Genomic DNA, 21,828 nt, shown 5'->3' with positions numbered 1-21,828 from the left:
CTTCTCTCTAATCATTCACAATCCTGGGCTTTCAGCTGAAAGCAACGGCTATCAGTTTCCTGTAATTTCCACACCTTATCCTTTAACCTACATTTTAGATGAAAGATCTATAAAAATTCAAGGTGTTAAGACCTCTAAAATTCATAGAGCCATTTGAGTGCAGAGGGGCACTCATCCTTGACTGCTGCCCTGCCACGCTGTACCAGAATTATTTTCTGAATGACGCTCCACATCACTCATGATTTTCCAGGTCTCTGAACTGCCCCTCTTTCACCGTCTTTTCCCAGACCAAGGAAATCCAGTAAATCTAATTGCTTCTCAGCTCCTAGTTGTCTATACTGCCATATTTAATGATCCTCTAAGGTCTCTCTGCAAGGAGGATTCAAGCCATTTCTGGAGAGTCCTAGCTTTGAGCATGGGGCAATCAGCATTACCAGTTGTTTTAGACAAAGCTACCAGCACAAGTATTAAGGCATTTTTTCAGGCAATAAGAAGGGCCAGAATACCTGCCACAGGCTCAAGAGCTACCTTTCTCCATCACATCACGCCAAGAACTTCTACGCAAGAGTCTTCAGAATATTACATTCTCCATCTTCAGCAGAGGAAGGTGAAAAGTATCCCTATCCCCTTCCTGCCATTGGTCATAAAGGAAAGAATACATCATTTATAATAGTAGCCATGTTAATGAGAAGTGATTAAGGCTAAACTTCAGGAAATGTGTGTCACATTCCCACCCCTGCCAAAAAATTCCTATGTGAACCTGAACAAATAGTTCTGCACTTGAGTTTCCTAGCTATGTCATGAGGATTGTCATCACAGGATAATGATTGAGAGACACTTGCATGGTAAAGTGCTGAAGATCTCTGTGAAAAATGTTAATTCAGTTTCTAAAAGCCTTTCACAAAGAACAGGAGAATTAAATTAATGGCAGATTGGACAGATGGGTTATGAACTACTCTTCTCTACCTTAATCTATAGCCCAGGCGACAGAAGAGTTAAGTGCAGGAAGAGAGACATCCCTGATGAATTGCCTGTCTCCAACAAGAATGGTGAATGGAAAAGCCACATTACTGATGAAATACTGGCTTTTAATATACAAAAGTTCCACACAATACTGTGATTTCAAACTTGAACAAAGAAAAACCATCTCACTTGAAAGTGAAGAGTAACCTGGGGACTTCTTTATGTAGCCCCAGTAGTGACTGGCAAACTTTTAGAATTAAATAAATACTGCAGTCTAATGCTACTCATTATTCAATAGCAGCAAAGATCCCATCCTTCACACTGAGGAAAACGATATATAGGATGAGATGTGTGGCAATGGATTTTATTAGATGATCTGTTTCTTATCAGAAGTTGGGCACTGCCAGCTCGTTTCTTACCACTGTGTTGTGTATGTTGAACAGAGCTCCAAGTACTATGTTAGAAAAAAACTCTGGGTCTTATACATTCAGTCAAAAAGGTCAGTTAAAAATGCAATTTCAGATGTTAAGCCCTAGTTGCATGGTTATTCCAGAGTTAGCTGCACTTCCATAAGCAGCAATTGATCCAAGTCTAGGGAAAAAACCCCAGCATTTACTAAGCCTGCAAAAAGGGGCAACTACTGAAATGTTCTTCCAATTCTTCCAAGACAAGCACTCATCAAAAGAGAGTCCCAAGACCAGTAAGAGGAAAAACAGGGGAATCATAAATGGTAAAGTGCAAATCATTAAACAATATCATGTAATACTACACATGAGCGAGATTAGCTTTGGTGTATTTTTTTCTTCATGACTGAGATCCATGCAGCTTTCTCACCTTTCTTTGGGAAAAGGAGGTGATAAATGGAAAAAATCAAGTTTTAGCTAGAAACCCCTGCCTTCTTCCAGCGTGACAATCCTTTCCAAAAACATCACATCGTTCACTTTATTCAAACCCTCCAAACAAGCAAGTTTTGATAACACTGTATATTTTAGCTTCCCTGGCATCTACAAGAGTTCCTCTGCATCAGTGACTCCTACATCAGTTTTAAGACATCCAATGCAGGAAAGAACAAGGCCAATGTTATAAATATATGCAATTACTGATGGGTTGCAGAAATTTTTTAAACAACTGTCCTCTGCTGCAAGGTGCAAAGGGATAGAAACTCATGCTGTCAACAGAGCGAAGTTATTGTTCTAGATGCAGATTAGCTTCACTAAGGAGATATTTATTGCTTCACCTGCCTTGAACTATAACTGCAGACTCTTTGACAAATGGCTTGTAGCGGGTTTAATCTTCACAGAGGTCCACAGCCTTGTAAATACTGTGACAAGTCAAACTGGTCTGCTGTGTAGCTATAGATCAGCTTTTGGGGTTATCTACTGTTCGGAGGAGTACCTCTCTTCACCAAGCCTGTAACTTGGCTGGTAGGAGGCTTACATTTAGCAGACCGGCTTGTACTTCAGCGTTTTGTGAAAATGATGAGGCCGGGACCTGAAGATGACAGATCCCACCCACAATTTTTATTACTTTGAAGATTGTGTAGGCGCTATATAACCATCCCTAATGTCATCCAGTGAATATGCTCGCCTGATCATTTTAAAGCATGCAAACTCTGTGAATGTATTAGTTTAATTTAATAGTGGGCCATCAGAAAAACACATCATAGCAATGCCTCCAGAAGGATAACCTTGAGTTAATCCCACATCAAGAAGGAACCTTTCCACCTTGTTTACAGGAAGCCCCTACCGTTATGGCTTCAGCAAATGAAGGTAGCTCATTTTGCCAATGCCAAGGACAGATAGAACAAGGACACTGAACAGTTAAAACCTCCGTAACCAGAGAGCAACCATCAGGAGGCAATTCTAGGAACACATACCAACATCCCCAGACACCTGCTTGGGCACTGTATTTCTGTAGCTAGCTTTTTTTTGTTAGCTAACTATATTCTCGACAATACAGTTATGCAATACCACTTCATTGAATTACAACAGTGTTACACACAACATCTGCAGTATTTAAAACAATATCACCAGAGGTTAGCATTGTTTACAGGTTATACTGCATAAGCACCATCATGGTAAGGTCTGCAAAATTCACTGCATTTGCCTTAGTGCATCACTCTCAACAGGTTAATGGAATGGCAGGAAAGGTAAAATCCCAGGCTTTTTTATGGCTAATAAATTGTGTTTACCACCAAGGCACTCAAACACTACGGTGAAAGTGAAGCTTTAGAAATATCCTACCTTGCGAGAAGCATTTTTGTCTGTGCTCTCCACATCACCGTCCAAGAATGGCATGGCAAATGAGCTGAGATCCTGCCAGGACAGAGAAGAAAAATTGAAGTCCTATATTAATGTCTTCTTCCTTCCATCAGACCATCCCACGATTGTAGCCCGTGGTGTTATTTCCAAAGTGCCCACTGCTTTACCCATAGCAATTACTGGTAAGCAATAACATGGGCTTTGATCATTCTTTTTGGCTGTGAAACCAATGGCAGATGTAAGTAACAAGTGAATAGGGAGCCCTTACCAGCGCTTGCACTACATCACCATGAAAAAGCACCTGTGCAGCCAAAGTCAAAAGTCCTGTGCTAAAACTTTCAAGGGGAGGTACCCAAATCCCACAGAAAAATTCGTGGGAAATTACCGTTTAAATACAGCCACTTTCTCAGCAAATGGCCTATCTTGCCTTTAGTGGGGTGTATAATCTTAGTTTAAAGAGTATTTATGGCAATAAACAAAACCTGAATGAGAATATGTCAATCTTCTGAAAAATATGTAACATATATAACAGAGGGAGAAAACAAAGACGCAGTGCTTGGGGAGGAAATAACCAATTCACTTGCACAAATGAGAGAGGAGAACCCAAGTCTGAGCAACTAAAGACAATAAAGCCGTAACAAAAGCACACATGCTCATCTTTAACTAACAAAAACAAACTGCAATTATATTCTACCTCCTGCCGTCTGTTCTGTTTATGATACTTTGTGTTCCAGCCATGGGGTTTTTAGAGCTCCTTTCTACATGCATAAGGAAATTACATTAGTGTCAAGTTTAGCATGTTTGATTAGAAAAGTAGATAATGAGTAATTCTATGACCAAAACCATGGGGTTGCCTAATGCTGTGTGCTGAAGAACTAAGTCTTGGATCCCAAATCTTGATCTAAATGTCAGAAATACCTCCCCAACACAGAATCTCCCAGATGCAAGGCATCACCCTTTCCAAGTAATGATTCAGTGCTTCTCTACCACCACATCTGCATCCCATTTAAAATAGTTCAAAACATAAATAAATAGCAATTTCACATAAACCTGATTTGAGATTAAATAGAGTTTAATTAAAAATTAGCACCAGCTGGGAAGTCTGCAAGGCTTGCTTGCCTTCAGAATTCAGAGCAGCCACAGGTCTAATCACATCACATTGTGTAATCATACTAAATCCAAAATATGCTCAAAAATGTGTAACTCGGGCATAATCCTTACAAGTGTTTTAAAATATTCTGGTTACATAACGAACAACAAAAATAAGGAACAAAATATTGAATTACTGGAACTGAAGCACATGGGAGTAATTCATGCCAAGTTGGAAAAAAAAAAACAAAAACAAAAACAAAAAAACCCAGCAGCAGCCAGGCTTGGCCAAGCTGGCCCCAAATCATTAGGCCACAAACCAAAGTATTCATGACAAATTAGTATGCTCCCGGCTCTATCTGTGCAAACTCAATGGGAACTATCTACAAAGGCCCAAACTACAAAGCACCACCCCAACTATGTAACTTCACCTTCATTGCCCTGCTTTGGCATCTGTGTTTCACATCACCTTTGTTTGCAAATGAAAACATAAGCAAACACCTCAAAACCAAAAGAAGAGGCAATTTGTTTGGTTTCGATTTTCACTGTTATGAAGATTTGACAGAGGCTGAACCAGGCACCACAGGACCTTAAAGAAAAGCTTCTCTATTAATTTGCTTATTCTTATGATTAGTTAAGACAAAATGACTTACATATTCCATATAAAAATTATTCAGCCATAAATGGCATTTATAAACACTATCAATAAATGGATTATTATTCCTATTTCATATGTTACTGCAAGACTGAAGTGAAGGATCTCTGTGAAGAAGTTTAAGAGCCTAATGGAAAGTTACACAAAAACATAGCCCCTCGTGTTTACTTTAATTTAGCCAAAGGATTTACCAACATTTTCCTCTACCCATCTTCGGTAGCGCAGAAGCTGGAATCTGATGTGGGCTAAGCCATTTTCCATGGAATAAATCAAGGAAATAACCTCTTTTGAGCTCCACATATTAGCGGCTCTATATTGCTACTTGCTGTAATCCACAGAGAGAAAACCTGCTGTTTGGGAAGGCTGGAGACTGGATGGAAGAAACTGGCTTTAAGGGGACACCCATCTAGTAATCAGAGTTGAAAAAGCTGTTCAGGAAACCTGAAACAGCTGGGAAAGAAACCATAACTTCTTTTGAGCAGAAACCTTCAAAAACAGGAGGGGTAGGTAGGTACAACTGTTTTCCTAGGAGCTAAATTTCAGTGCCCAGTTACAATTCCAAGCTTAAAAACTTGTATATATTACATTCTAAAGTCTAAAAATATCATGAAACCCAGCTGATAACTCTGTTCTAATTTTTAACTCTCAGATATGATGGAGATATGCTTATTTCATCTGTCTTTAAATGCAGAACAGGAGATCTCTACTTGTAAGCAGAAATAACTGGAGCTATACCTCTCTGGACAGCAGGAGACCTTTCTTTGTTAATACAGGGCTGGAGGACATTTCGAACAGGATAATAATTTTAGGACTTTTAGTCCTGTGATAAAGTCTGTAATTGTAGCTGCTACCTAACAATTTTTTCATCTTTCACTTTCTATATGCAAAGGCATCCATTTACAGAAGGAAAAAAATACATATATCAAATGCCAGGCTCCAAATATTGCTCTCTCAATTCCAATCTGTTGGTTAAGCAAGGAAATATTAGATGCTTGTTTTCTCTTTGCATGTATCACTGCAGAATACAGATTAGATATCTATTTCTTTCTTGTGTTCTTCTTCATCCAGAAGTACATGTGACGAAGCAGTTCATGATACAGTAACTCTTTAAAGGAAAAAAAAAACCAACAACAAAACAACTCCAAAAGTGTTGCAAAACACCACAGTACTTCTTGACAGGCCAATGGTGCAGCCTCAGCTCTTATCACATATCTGACTGCTCTGATCTTATGCCAACTAATACATGTTGAAGGCTCACTCTGCCATTAACCTGGGATTGAAACTGTTCTTAGACAGCTCTCCAGCTCTGCTTACTGTGCTTGGAATAAGTGTCCTGGAAAATCACATGGTTCTGGAGAGACATTTAAAAAACTTCTGCCAAAGGCATACAGTGATGCGTTGGTACGAGGAAGAGTGCTTCTCGTTTGAGACTGCAGAGCCCTGGCTGAAGAACAAACAGCATCCCTCCCTGTATCCATCAGTCCTGCATTATATCCTCGGATAAACAAATTCTGTAGAGACCACAGTCTATGATCATCCCTGTAAGAAACAAAGGCCGCCAGAGATTGTAGCTCCTAGTGCTGCTAACCTGGAATTAAGAGTATTCAAAGTCTGTTTTGCAAAGTTGTGTTAGCTTTCCTGCCATGCTCCTATTCCTCAGCCAGTCCTTCACATCGCTCAGCGCCGTCTGACAGCCAGATATCACTCCTACCATCCCCAATTAGAAAAAAATGACCTCTTGAGCAGTTTAGATTTACTTTACAGACTTTAAAGCTGCTTCAGATTTATTTTGTTTTCAATCCACTTTTATTTATAAGAGGTTATCATGGCAGGTCCTGTTATATTTGCTGAAGAATACAGCCCCAGGGACATCAAAGCATTTTCCAGAGGACAGCAGAGCTGTGACACAGCAAAGCCACGGCTCGGTGCTCCTGCTACCAGCCAGGCTCCCTCCTGGGGAGGGTAATCTCCCACACCACCTTCTCAACAGGTGATTTTCCAGGACTTTTCTTATTGATAGCACAGGAGGTTAATGGATCTAAAAAAGCAACTACACTGTCTTTATTGTAGTTAATAGGCTTGTCTGCTGCTTTAGTTTTTGCAGGGTATAAGTCAGGATAATACAGTCTGCAAGCGCACTTACCTTCTCTACCCCTTCTTTCCCTATTTCCCCATGGGGGAGAACAGAATCTGGAAGGTTACATATTCTTCACACTAATTTCTCCTCCAAAAGTGAGACTAATATTAAGGTGATTCTTGTCTTGGTTACCCCTACATCTAGAGGGTGATCTGTCCTAATTCCAGCTCTTTTTCCTTCTCCTTTCCTTTTATTCCTTGTATCAGAATACTTAGGATTATGTAAAAAGAAGGAAGAATATAATTTTTGTTCTTTGATATTCTGGGAAAACAAACAACCTTTTCTCAGAACTGTTTTGGAGAATAGGAAGGAAAACCACATTTTAGGATACAGAAAGCAAATATATTGGCTGGCATAGCATAGCCAAATAGCAACAGGAGCAAGATTCGGTTAGCCAAGCCATTTTTCACCTTTTCCAGCCAGTTTCACTGTTCCTTTCCTTACTGGCGAGGATTCCTGCCACAAAGGCTTGCCCAGACATGCTGGTCTGGATGCTGCTGCAGTTGGAGACCTTGGTGTCAGAAGAGGGCTTCCAGCAATTCTGTTGTGGAGGCTGCAAGCTTAAATAACAGACCACTAAAGCCTTGAATCCAGTAAACAACACAGAATAAACAGGATACTTTTTTAATTATTGTTTTGTTTCAAGACTACTTTGGCAGCTAGGCTTTTAAAGCTTCTCTGCAATGGCTGAAGCCAAGGAGCCAGCAAGGCACTCTGGGGCATGTTGTGATTGAAAGGTCAGAGACTAATTTCCAAGGTATTTTGGGTGGAAGTAGGACCTTTTTATGGCCCTGCTCAACAGTGGTCCAAAATTTCAGGGCTGGGTATCAAAAGAATATTTCACAAACAGCTCCCTGCTGCCATCCTTTGCAACTGTCCCTTCAAACGCAAGGCATGGCCATGAACAACAAGGTCATGTGAAATCTCCGCCCATGGTGGTGGGTCTATGTCCCATGAACATGGTCAACTCTTTGGCCATGTTTCAGAGGTGACTCAGGTCAGAACAGTTTCACGGTAGCCCTGCGGTCTGTCTCTGCCGAGAGGCTGGGTTCCTCAGCTATAAGCAACTTCAAAGTCCTAGCGTAGGTAGCATCATGCAGTCCTGACTACTGATGGTGTCACCTATGAGATATTATTTTTCTGCTTCACTGAGTTCTATATATGCGCTAGGATTGCACCAAATTTAAGGATGTGAAATGCCTGCCAGACATTACAGTTTCTTTTTACAACATAACTCAAGCAGGAGGTGACACTTTACTAAGACAGCTTTTCAAGATGGGGAGACAGCTCCTTTAATAAAATAAACAAAGAAAACAAGATACAGAGAAATTAAGCTGAGTGCTGACAAAAGCCCTGATCTTACCAAAAATTGCTAAAAGCTGCACTCCTCAGCATCACACCTTAACAGGGCTCTCAGTGTCTCCTCCTCTGCTAATGTTACTGAGCTATAACTACTTCAACTATCCTACCAAGGACAAAGAAAGTCAGGATTTTTATTAACATTAGTTGTGAATGGTTTCTTTCAGCTCAGTCTGCACCCCAGCAGATTTTTTTTAGCTCAGTCTTGGATTTGTACCTATTACAAGCCTATGTAAAACTCTGAATAGCAAATACGCTAAAAATGCTAATAGCCTGTGAGCAGAATCCAAAGTTTGAACTCTGTGGAATAGAGGGCATAGCTTGGTAGCTCTGATTGAATAGAGAATTTTCTTCTTTTGAGAACAACCCTTTCTAGAAGCCTTTGAGGATTTATATCAAATCACTCAATTATTGCACAAGGAAAGATTCAAAACTGACATGCACAGGAATTTCTGTCCTTTTGTTTTTGTTGTTTTGATATACTAGTCATAGTATAGTATAATAAGACTTGTTACATTGCTTTATTCCTTTAGGAGTAGGTTGCTCATTGCTTTGCTTTTCTCCCTCCCCCATACCATCTAGACTGCAGCATGTGTTTTGGAGACAGATATATAAGTCGTACTGTGAGACTGAGCATGCTGGTGACTAAGTCTCGGTATGACTCAATGGGAGTGGGCAGTAACAGATGTACAAAGCTGGTTAGATTTGTGCAAGCCAGCTTTGTACTTCACAAGGCTATTCCAATTTATTTGTTTGCTATTACTTTTAAGACTATTCGTATTAAAAAAGAACGATTGAGTGGGTCTGGAGAGTTTTGAGATGGTAGAAGTGAGAAATACAGGCTTGATTTTGTCCGCAGCATGAAGATGCAAGAGGCAGCATGGTCCAGAAGTCACCCAGGTGACTGTGCAGGACCAGCTATGCGCACTTCAATGTCAAGATGGATACAGCATCAGATTTGAAGTAACAGAGGGTAAATCAGCCTAAATGATGTGCCTGGAAGAAATGGGAAATATTCAGTCCCAAAGATGCATAATCTAAAAAGTTAGGGAGTATTGGCTGGCTGAAATCTAACCCAGATCTCGATATGTGAAAATCCCCATCCATCTGGTGAGTATTCGATGTCCTGTATCAAAAAATCCGCATACGAAAACTTTGCATAAGAAAACCAGCCCACATGTAATTTCAAGGCATTTCTATCAGCTGCAACAAGAAACAGTACTAAAGAGCTACTGAAGCCACTTCTCCCGTTCTCACCCATGGGTCACCTGGCTTGGATTGCCACCACATGGTCCAAAAGAGCTGCTAAAACTAAGAATTTCAAGGGGAAGGAGATAAAGAGAGCTATGAAACCAACAAGTCCTTGAAATTTCCCTGAAAACTGCTGTCTTCCAAGCTGTTCTTCCTGAGTTATCCTGATCCTGGGATACCGGCAGCCTCCAGCACACCCCTCTTCATTTCTAAACCTCTTGACTGATCCTGACAGCATTAATGTCCAGCAGTGTACAGCAAATTCACCTCTTTTCTTCTAAGGCTGTAGACACGGTTCATCAACAAGAACGGCCAAGAGACAGTGGATCATTTTTTGTTTTGTTCTTAATCTCAGACTTAGATCACTAGAACACATTCCTACGCTGTTCACGGAAAAAATGAAATTTTCTTTCAAGCTTCATGCTCTTCTGCCAGGGAACACCACTGTATCTTCTTGGTGATTCAGCCTTTGCAGATGAGCTGAGCACAGATAGCCTGGGGTGGGATGCAATCAGTTCTGCCTGGAGCCCTGTAATGTTCATAATGTCCAGAGAGCTGTATGGAAATGCTCTGATGAAGGGTACTGCTCTCCACCTCATCACTAAATCCCAGACCAACATTAGGGGCTCTCTGACAAAGCCTGAATACGATCCCCATGCACACGACAGCCTGGTTTGTCAGCTCCTTCACACCACAAACCACACAGCGCGGTGACTGGCAGCATGTTTATTACAACGGCAGATGGACAACCTAGCAAATGTGTAAATAACAAAATGTCATTTTAAAAAAAAAATAAAAGAGAAAGTGAGAGAACAGCAGAGAAAGCAAGTCAGGGAGGAAAACAAAATTCTCAATATTCCCTGTGACACTATGATCCACACACAAACTCATTATTAAGTGCTATTCCTGGGTGCTCAGTTGAAGACCACCTTTCTCTGGTGAGACATTTCCTCCAAGAAGCACCCAAACTTAAGAGACACAAGGTGAAAGGAGAAGATAACATAACATACCTCAGACCTGGAAAATGTGGTCAGGTAAGCAATGAGGGAATTAAGAAACAACAAAAAGACATGACTATAGGGAAGGACTGCAGGAGACTGTAAATCTTACCCTTCAGATAGCACATACTCAGTGCCAACAAATTGCTTTCCAATACTTACATGGCTGTCTTACATAAACAAGACACAGGATCCCAATGTATTTGCAGAGAAAAAGCATGCATTTGCTATAAAACTTAACTTCAGCAACAGTGAAATACCAGAACCGCAGGAAACAAAAGACGATTTTGCCATAATGTAATGAAAACACTTGAGATGCTGCAGCACAGGGGCAATCTGAAGGGGATTCAAAGCAAGGATCATCATGAGGCTTTCTAAATCTTCTCTACACTTCAGCTACTTTAAAAGTCAATGTGGTTTACATTTTTTATGTTTTTCTCCACTATCTATAGGCCAAATCTCTTCAAAAAACATTTCCTCAAGGAAGAGTAAAACAAAACAAAATCAGAACTGAAAACCTCCAGCTGATGGCCTTATCCGAGAAGGACTTGCAGGGTTCTCCCTTGCATATATATGACTAAAAAAGGTGACATTCACACCAGGCGGAAAATCTCTGTTATAAATACTTGAACTGCGACTCTTTTTTGCAGTTCACTGCATTTAGCAAAACAGCTGCCTGTTGCCTCCTCTTTACATTCTTGTCAGTTAATAACCGTGAATAATCTTAACAATCAGAAGAAAGCTTATAGCTGGAAAGCCAGGCAAGCAAGGGACCTGCTCTGATCATGTAGCCCCTCAAATAAAGCAGAAAGAAAAAAAAAAGTGTAGAAGCAAAAAGGAAATTAGGCAAGGAAAGGAAGAACAGGATGGCTCTGTGCTTGGTGTGCTGAAGACCTGAATGGGAGGTCAAAGGGAACAACACATGGAGCCCACGACGAGGGAAGATTCCCCTCTTCATGCTTTTCTGATGCATTTTCCTCCATCAATCTGCAGCTGCAGAGAACAATTTCACATCTACAAAGTTTACAGTCACTTTGCTATAGCTTTTCTTACTGTTTTAGCACCACATGTAAGAAGAGATCAATATATACAATATGCTTTATTTCATAGGCTAAACTTTTTTCTTTTCCCAAAAGAATGGATGCCTTCATTCTTCACTCCCTGAACTCCTTATTTAAAGGTGCATTTTGCTGAAGCTGGCAAGATAAAAAGCCCTCAAGGACAGAATAAAGCTCAAATTCTGAGAGATCATCTAGAAAACATTATGACGTTCATAGTACAGTACTCTGTCCTAAATCCAGCTTATATGTCTTTCAGGTCTCACCCTTGGCTTTGAGCTGAGAGATGCTGAGATTTGGTACCATTATTATTTTTTCCAGTTAGCGGTGCCATGTAATACTAATAAATTACATTGCATCTTTCATCCTGTGGGAATCCAAACTGCTTTACAAACTGTATATCCAGTCCAGGATAGCTTCATGGATGGACTTAAGTGATGAGACTCTCATTGCCTGTCCTCTGGCTTTCTGGTTTACCTCTGGGAAGGCATCAAGGATGGGATATCTGTCACCTAGCTGCAGCCATGCAAAACACTATTCATCTACCCCACACTTTTTGTCCAGCCTAGAGAACAGGGAAAAGCCAGCATCTCCAATGGGCAATTTGCTCCCATTTGCCTGGTATGGGAGAGGCTGGACAACTTGCTTAAACTTTGGATGATTCAACATAGGATAAATGAACCCTGCCTCTTACCTCTCCCGCTTTACTACTGATAAAGTGGGAATAAAATAAGTTCTTTTCCTTTCTGTTCTCTATTTAGAAAGCAAGCTGTCCAGACAAGGGATTGTGTCTTACTACGGGCATGTCTACACGGCAATCGCAAGCTTGGTTTACACCAGCTCACTTTCACCCAGCTCCACACAGCACCGATAAAAGTGTAGCCATGACAACACACGGCTTAGCGTAGGCTGCAAAATCCCCACGGGAGGTTGAGTAAATACCCCAGCAATTTAGCTCACTTCGAGCTCCTCGCTCCCGCTGTTGTATGGGTGTCAGGACTCAGACGGGCTAATTTAAGCCCAGCTTCAATCATGTCTTTGCTTGCAGTCTAGACACACTGTAGGCATCCATACAATGGGCAGCACAATGAGGTCCTAAGCTCTGTTGGCATTTCTAAGATGTACATTTTCTTTACACAGCTTTGGCTGCTGTGTAGAAAACAGGGTGAACTCTTTGATGGGGTGAGCACACATTGGAGTGAAAATGAAGGAGCCACTGTGTCCAACTGAAACAACTAGAATTTAAATTTTAAGAAAACAGGCCAGCTATACAACCTCTGAGGAAAGCATGTTTGTTAAGCGAATTGGCATGATCTAAGGGAAATGTCCAAGGGATAGTATATCTCGTACTTCCAGGCCTCCTCACACCAACTCCTGGGCACTCATTAAGGCTGTCTCAAGGGATGTGCTTCAAAAAGCATCACAGCTCTGCTCAGAAAAAGGTGTTAGAAGACACAAATGACCATCTCTGGAAGAAAGATGGATAAAATATTTACCCATCTGGAAAATCTTGTGAACAATGAGACAAATGGAAGAACACAACAAAGGGATTACTCACTCTCACTTGAAATAGCCATCACTGAAAATAAGTTTTTGCAGTGGGTCCAGTTTGGAAATAATCTTCATATGGAAAGGGAAGGACAGAAATAACACACAGAGGTTTTTCTAATTACTGTACATGCAATGCTAAAATTTTAAGGCGATATTTCCCCAAATAAACTGCAGGCTTCTTTCAAGGGCTATCTGTGGCTGTCATTGGTATTTTTATTTTTTTTTTTTCCCCAGAAATTGTTCCTAGTTTAGATCCAGTGCAGGGAAAAAAGCCTTACGAATGAGCCATATTCACTTCTGGGTCCTCTAGTAAAAGTGTTCTGATTTTAACCATCTTATTCTTCATGTGCCCATTTAAGCATCACAATTACAACGGACCTACCTGAACATGCTGTGGAGAAGAGACAAACAAATACACATTCAGGTAAATCCAACTGAAAACTTAAGCTTGATATCTACATATACATGTTGCCAAAAGTAATTTCTGCCCTATGCAATGGTTTTAAAACCTAGCAGACACTGGTGAGCTGAAACAGGCAAATCTGCATTTGATTTGGCGGGCAGTTTGTGTATCAAAATGTGTCAAGAAGCATTTGATCCTGCTTGGAGAGTGTGGGAAACATTTCCAAGTTAGCAGGACACCCTGGACATGGTGACAGATGGGCAGAGTACGAGCCTGGTGCAGGAGAGGCCATTTTATAACTGGCTGTTGCTCTAAGCCATGTGGCAGACAGTCCAAGCCCATTTGTCACAAAAAAATAAAGCTCACACTGGAATTACCAAACCAAGGTGCAGGGAGAGCCTCTGCCCGCGGCTCATCCTGGTATGGACACCCGCCCTGTCAAGGAGCATCACCAAAAACCTCCCACAAATCAAACAAGCACCCAAGCAGGAAACAAAACTAAGCAAAAGACAACCAAACCAATTTTTTTTCTCAAGGTGAATTAAATCCACAAGCAGGAAATTTTGGTTTAGAATTTTTTATTCTTGCTTGGCTTTTTATTTTCATAGAAAAATACTGCTTTTTTTCCTCACTACCAAAAATTAAGTTCATGCAAGTAATAAGGCCCTAAAAAAATACTGGTTATTTTTTTCTCATCAAGAATGTTGATTTCTATCCATTCATATTGAATAGCTGTACAACTATTAGTAAGAATTTAAATCCAAGTTTTATTAACATTCATTTTGAGCTCTATTAGGAATGGAAATTGGACTTAGAATTGCAATCAGGCACTAGAAGTCATTAAATACCTATTTGAAAAGTGTCTTATATCAGACCAAGATGATAAGTTTATCAAAACATATATCAGTTCTAAAAGCAAAAGCATTAGCACCTACAGTGAGAAACAGAAACAAACTTCACCGGTGACTATGTCCTCCCAGATGCAGACGTGCAGAGCTCATCTGACAGGGCATCTTTTTTTTTTTTTTTACACACATATAAAACATGCTTTCATGTAGGAGAATATATATGGCAAACATATATAATCATATAACGTGTGTATACAGACATAACAACAAGCTCTTACAGGCTTTTTAACTGCCATTTCTTTTAAATTTAAGATGATTAAATATTTCTTGGCTCCAAATCAGCTTGTCACTGGACCTACTTGGGTGGCCAAACATGCTGAAATGACACAGGGATTTTCTCTTCGTGATGGAAAACCAGTGGCTGTTTGCTGCCTGAAGCAAACTCTGGCTACAGGTGATTTCCACCAACTCTGTCCTTTGCCTTTAAAGGTTTGCAACAATATTGCTTTTCATTCTCCTAATTTCTTCTTGATGAGTGTCAGACATCCTAGTACAGATTGATGGAGTGGGTTTTGGGGGGGTGGGTGGTTGTGTTTATTTCAAACTGTGGCATTTTTCAGAATAAATATATTTTTATTCCACTCCCAGTAATAAAAATAGACTGAATTAAAGTGCAAGAGTCCTCTTTTGCTGGGTTTCCTGCTGCCTCCCTTTGGATCAGGGGTTGGCCCCATGTCAGCAGGATCCATTTCATCCTCCTGCCTGTCGTTCCCTCTTCTGACAGATGCTCCTGCCCCCCCAGACTCCCAGTTTCGGCAACTTCAGGTTTCTCTCACCTCCCAGGGCTGCTCAAAGTCAGTGCAGCCTCTGCTTTCCAGCCTGTCCTAGACTCCCAACTCTTCAGCCCATACAGGGGATAGAGCTGAGGGTGAAATCTCTTCCCCAAAGGCAGATACCTAATCTCTCCTGTGGCCTTTAACAGCAGCTAAAACACAGTGACCAACAAGCAAAACACACAAGATGCTGGCAAAATAACCTGCATCTTATACTAGAATAAATTTCAGTTGCTATTCACCAAACCCCTCCCATCACCCCACTAACGGAGCACCTTTAAACCCTTCAGGCTTCGGGTCTGATCCCAGGAAAGAGTCAGCCTCGTTGTTATTGGACATTCATTATCTCACAGGTCCATTAATTGCAGCGCAAATTGCATGTGCTCAGCATCAATTCTGGTAGTGGAAAGGGAAAAATGCAAGAGGAATGCATGAAGCCCGTAATATGCCTCTTTATCCTGACAAATCTCATCAAATATTAAATTAAAATCAATAAGCAAAACAGGAGTTCCTAAAAACCTGCGATTTGGGGTTTGCAATGACTAGCCGCAGCAATTAGTTGCCCAGCAGTTCAGGCTGCTCTGAGATGAGCAGTATGAGAAACAAGGCATTGCAGGATGCAGAGACCAGATGGTTTTAGGCTGAAATTAAATAAACACCCCCCAAAAGATAATTTCTCTTTCCAAAACACTAAGTAAAAGTTATGCAAGGAAAAAAAAAACCCCAAGCTACATTCTTTAACTAGATAAAAGAACATTTTGTTCAGCCTCGGAGTATCTATTGTAATTAAATGCTCTAAAAACAGGACAACAGCCCTGTGCCAGCCATGCATACAAAAGAGACAAAACACGATGAAAAAAACCCAAAATACCCGAGAAACATGCATTTCTTACACAGCCTGAAGAATGCCTGCCTCTCGGCAGAGTTCTGCAGTGCACTCAGGCATCCACCTTAAATGAATGCAAAACCTATTCCCCCTGCTAAGATAAATAAATTAAAAAAAAAAATCAAATGCAAAGAAACCCACAGACAATCGAGCCCCATTCTGACTTACAGCTGTGAAAAATCCTGCAGTCTGGCTGGAAACGTCCATTGAAGAACTGCATTCAAAGCTTTTCCCTAAAGGCAAGCGCATTTAAACATCTCGGGCTCTGCTACTGAAGCTGATGCTGCAACAGATGGGGACCAGGGCTGGGTGTGTTCCTCCTTCCCATCGCGGCACTGCGAGAGGATGGCAGGAGCTGTAGGTAACTCAGGAGAAGGCAGGCGACGGTTTTCTCCCTCGCTGCAGGCTCCCTGCCAAAAATGCTTTAAGCATCGCAGGATTCGATTACGTGACTGCAGCAACCTGCCACATTAACTCTGACGGGGGCCAGCGACGCACACGGATGGTACAAGCAGGTAATTAAGCGCCGTATTGGGTGCATTAGCTAAATGTCGCGGGTACACCGGGGAAGTTGGAGAGTTCAAGTAACCGCAGACGTTTTTAATGGGATCAGAAGAAAAAGGGATCCTGTTTTCAATAGCAGAAGTTTCAGATAACTGAGGCTGCATCTGCATCAGTATCTAATACTTGGGGGAAGGCAGCACAGAGCAGCAGATGCATTTTCAACTGCTGGAGTATCTGCTGCACCATAACAGCCTTATTCCCCACTTAACCACAAGTCCACTTTGTAGCTGTACAAAAGTGACATTCTTTCTCCAGGCTTAAGTTCTCCCATCTGCAGCATGAACAGAGGAAGACTTAATTGACTTTGTAATTTATTATAAAGACCTCACTGGGAAAACACAGTGTCCGAGCACAAAGTGTAACATTACTGTTAAAAGTAAAGATAATAGCAGAGATTTTGAAAGGGTATCATGTGAGCAAGTGCTAGCAGAGCAACGCAAACTCTCCCAGTAGGAGCTGAGGGACGGTGGGGATCTGAGTTTTCTTCTTCATCAAGGATTATTTGACAAATCCCTCTTTATAATCACGTTCAGCTTTGATTACTCCACCAAGCAATCTCGCAGTGTCCTTTATTGGCAAAGAAATCACCCCCCCAGACCATGGGGCCATATCCTTGGCCAAGACGCTATCGAAAGCTGCCACAGATGAGGTCACCTCTGGTAGAACAAAGATAACATGGAGGCAAAAGGCAGAAAGATCATCTCCGCAGCTTCCAATATTTTAACAAAAGGCATCAAAATACTCGTGCAACGAACTGACACCTCTCTAGAGAAACAGGTGGCCAGATCCTGAGCCATGAAGCATTGCCAATCCTTTCTTGGCCATTTCAAAATAACATTTGTGATGATATATTGAAATACTCTTTAACATGGAGGGTTTGCTTTAATTAATGGCTACTAGTCACTAAATCATTACAGTGAGGTGGGCTTGGCTTATGCATCACTCTCAATTTATTTATCCTATTCGTCACAGGATCCTGCACCCCTTTGCAACTGGGTGAAACCAACACCGCCCTTAATTCTGTATAAATCAAATAATAAATGTCACCGAAGCCAGGCAGTTTTTCTTCAGTAGCGACAGAGGTGAAGTCCAGCTGATGCCCCTCGTGTGCCAGGCAGAGAGCACATGCTAGGAAAAGGCCGCTGCCCTCCCTTCCCTCAGCGTGCTAAGTGCATCTGATAAAACAAGTCCCTTTGGAGCAAAAAAGCTGAAAATGGTACATACTGTTCACTTGCAAATGGCAGCTATTACTCGAACTATTTTAAGACAAGCTCAGTGGCAGACCTTTTTAACAGAGAAATGAACAAATATTCAGCGTTCAGAAGGTTTTTTTCCAGCTAAATGAATATTTTACGCATGCAGAATATACAAATAGTTTAAGAAAATAAACAAGCTTCCTCTTAAATTCTGTTTCAGGGATACCAGAGAAACCAGTCAACCAGCTGGAGGAAGCAAAACACATTTGTGTCTCTCCCACTTGAGCTGTAGGAGAAAGGAAGGCATCTGTGGCTGACCTAGAGAGGGCAAAAGGGAAGACTGCATTCGTCTTGGAATAAAAGAGGTTCTCCTACAAGCCAGACTGCAAAGCAAGGTTCAGCTCAAATGCTTCCCTGTATAGCTAACTTAAAAGGATTATTCCGATTAGAGATCAGATTGAATAAAAGGGGTATTAACAGCCAGGAAAATGTCCCATATCCCTAAATCATCCCTTTCAAATCACTCACAGGGCTCAGTTTGATGTAGCCAATTTCAAGAATCACCCAGACCTATTAAGATGGGGTTTTTTTTAAATTAATCTGCAAAACCGGTTCTGGTCTCAAAGTCTGATTTGGCACAAATTCTACCTCAAAAACATGCCTTTTCCTCCCCCACCTTTGGATAAGGAGCACGAAGCAGGAGAAACAGATTGCACAACTACATCTCTGATAAGCAGAACAGTTAATGGTTTAGATACCGTTTCATAAATATTTGCTGAACTAAGTTTTGGTTTCTGTCCAGTTTCTGACATCCATGAAAAACACTGAATAATGTGCTGTTTTCTTTCATCCTTCTGGGATGAAAAATAGGCAGAGGGGGTTTATTGTTGTCATTTCTTACCATTATTTAATGACTACTCACATTTATGTTGATGTGTCCTGCCAAAAAAGCCCAAGCTATTCTTGAATCTACAGGCCTGAGGTGTCAAAATCACATTTCTGTAAATAGTGATGTATTCTTTATTAATTAATTAAAACCTCTCTTATGACTGAAATAGTCCCAGTTCAAATATCTGTGCTCAGATGTGGCTGGCTAGGCAATTAGTGAAGATCTGAGAAAACACAACTTGATTTCTAAATAAATATCTGGTTTCAAATTGGGATTTCAAGTGCACGTGCTCTGATCAGAGATGCCAAGGCTCAGGACTCAAATGCAGCAGCCTTGGTGACAAAAAGCAGCGGTGAGTTAGCGTACAACATCTTGCACAAGATGGTGCCACATGAGAAATCACCCAAATAAAGTAATTAAATTATGTTTTCTACTGTACCTTATTGACAAGTTCTAGGAGTCTCTATGAATAGGGATCCAAAATTCCAACTGTTTCTTTATATGTTAAGAACAATGTATAAGCCTCCACAAAATGCTTTATATAATCTACATCCCATGCAAATAAACTTTTCAGATTTAAAATTTCTTTTTTCAGATTCTTAAGTCTTTGCATTTCAAGCTCAGCAGTTATTATTCATTTTATAACTACATGTCTTTAAAAAAGATTTCATTTTGGAGCACTTCTAGATCACTCACATATTTGGACTGACCATACGATTTTCACACTTTCCCAGGCAGTAACCCTGGCAGACAAAAATCAGCAAAACCCATTCGTGCCTTTGACAGTGAATCAAACATTCACTTTTGACCCAAAGACCAAACCAGGAGGAAAGCAGATTCACAACTACCACATTTTCACCACTATAAAGCTACAAAATTACTTGCTCAACTGAAACAGAGTCAGTGTTGTACCAGCTGTACCTTGTTTTTCCATTTGAAGAGTTTCACAGTTCTGGTTTGCAAAAATTCAGAGCCAGACCCTCAATCAGCGTCAGATTTGGTTGAACAGAATTCCTGCACAATTCCCTTGAGCTGTTCCAAAACACCAACTCTATTTCATCTTTTTGGTCCAAGTACAAGCCTGAAGTATCATAAATTTCAAACTGGCAGTACAGCAATCTTCTACAATTTCCCAGAGGATACTGAAACCGCCTGGCTATTGGTTGGTATTATATTCTGTAATTTTCCACAAAGATCTGGTGGTTTTATAAGTACTACATAAATTAGATGAGTTCATAGGGCCTGCTTTCATTATAGTTTCCTTGTTCTTACTAGGCAAACAGTCCCTTGAAATCAATGGAGCTACTGTCTGTGAAGATACAACTCAGAAACAGGGCAGCATATAGCTATTACTGAAGCACATGGCGAGCCAGAGCTCTGCATGGCAGGGCAGGGCTTATGTTCAGTGCATAATTAAGAAAGATTTTTCATATTTTTACAAGGAATGCAGTCATCATATTCAGGGTTGCCCTATCCCTGCTCCTACTGAGTGCAGGCAGCAGCAACCAAAAGCGACATGCAATACAGATGTGCACCACAGCAGTCTGCAGCCAAGCAGTGAGAGAAGCAACTCCTTGAAGGGCAGGAAAAGCCACAGCAGCAGTTGGGACACCAGCAGAGACCAAGGGAAAGATGAAATGGGGAGAGAAAATTCCTGAACTGCACCATAAACTACACCAGCTCTTAGCAGGACACTCAAAGTCGTCTCTCAAGAGTTGATGTTTGGCAAAGGGCAGCTGTGATCTGCAAGGGTTGGAAAAGGGCATATAAGAAAAAAAGGCATTAAGACCCAAGAATAGGAGTTAAGGATGAACTGTGGCGTCCATCCCCCCAAATCAGGCAAAATTGGCAATCAGGGTGGCAGAGATAGTACAAAATGGAAAGAGAGGGGAGTGGAGAAAAATAGCCCATGAAAAACAAAATCCACACTTTATTCCTTTATCATCTCAAAGAATCACAGTTTTTTCTTTGCAATTTTTCAGCATGATCTACCAAGCAATGAACCAAATAGCTGGGATTCCTGACTCACTGCTGACAAGCCAGAAGGAGAGCAACCATGTGAGAAACACCAAACCCATCTCTCCCGGGGGAGGGAGCACCCTGCAAGCCTCTGCGATGAAGGTGGATCACACTGCGCCAGAGACGCCTCGGCCAGCTCGGGTACCAAAAGCAAGACATCTGCATGCTTGAATTAATACATCTAGTTCTTCAGCAGGACTAAAGCAGAGGGTTGTTTTTTTTTCTCTGTATTTACATATATACCCAAATGCAAGCGATATTCAAATGATTAGGTGTTCATACAATGACAGTATTGGAGGCTGCACAATAGCAGCCTTGTGCCCCGCTCCGCAGTGACCCTTCCCACCGCCTTTCCCACCTTGTCCCCCTGTCTAGAGCTACACAGATGGAGGGATGTAGCCTCTTTCCTATATCATGGTCGGGAGGAGGAGGCTGGAGGCACTCCTGGAGAGGTGCCAGCGCAGAGCTGTGCTGTGTCTGGGATCAGCAGAGGTCTCCGAGTGATGGGGGAGAATTATGAGGGTTGGGCTAGGACATGGTGTTCAATAACTCACAGAGCGAAGGACTGACACTTTGGACTGTAATCCTCTATGATGGAGGTAAAGTCCCTCAGAGATGTCCTGATCTCCGAGGATGAATAAATCGGAGAGCAGAGACTTGGTGGTCCCTCACTCAGCCTTGCCCAAGGCGTTCAGAGGGACTACAACACTGGTATCAGCAATGCTCTGGGAGGTTTTGAATCAGAATTGTGCAAACTCAAGGGTAGTCATCAGTGACCTGAATTACACCCTGTGGGCCAGCTCAGAGAGCCCAGCGCTTTCCCTCTCTAAAAAAGGCCCTGAATTTTAAAAGTCCTGAAAAAAGGAGA

General features: G+C 41.3%; 1 protein-coding gene across 2 annotated transcripts in view; it reads right to left on the bottom strand.

The window, feature by feature from the left end:
• PRKAG2 (protein kinase AMP-activated non-catalytic subunit gamma 2) overlaps positions 1-21,828 on the bottom strand; it is a 225,368-nt gene that overhangs the window by 153,897 nt on the left and 49,643 nt on the right. Inside the window, exons 1-2 of one of the 2 annotated variants that reach the window (XM_069778234.1) lie at positions 16,461-16,593; positions 3,207-3,278 (exon numbers count right to left, since the gene is read on the bottom strand). In XM_069778234.1, coding sequence (XP_069634335.1) covers positions 3,207-3,278; positions 16,461-16,541 — 153 coding nt within the window. In that variant the 5' untranslated portion in view covers positions 16,542-16,593. Of the gene's footprint in view, positions 1-3,206; positions 3,279-16,460; positions 16,594-21,828 lie in introns of those variants that run through there. The other variant, XM_069778231.1, reaches the window with a different exon arrangement.

Source organism: Haliaeetus albicilla, chromosome 2 (genome assembly GCF_947461875.1).
Source record: "Haliaeetus albicilla chromosome 2, bHalAlb1.1, whole genome shotgun sequence".
Classification (NCBI taxonomy): domain Eukaryota; kingdom Metazoa; phylum Chordata; class Aves; order Accipitriformes; family Accipitridae; genus Haliaeetus; species Haliaeetus albicilla.
This window is presented reverse-complemented; position numbering and strand designations above follow the sequence as displayed.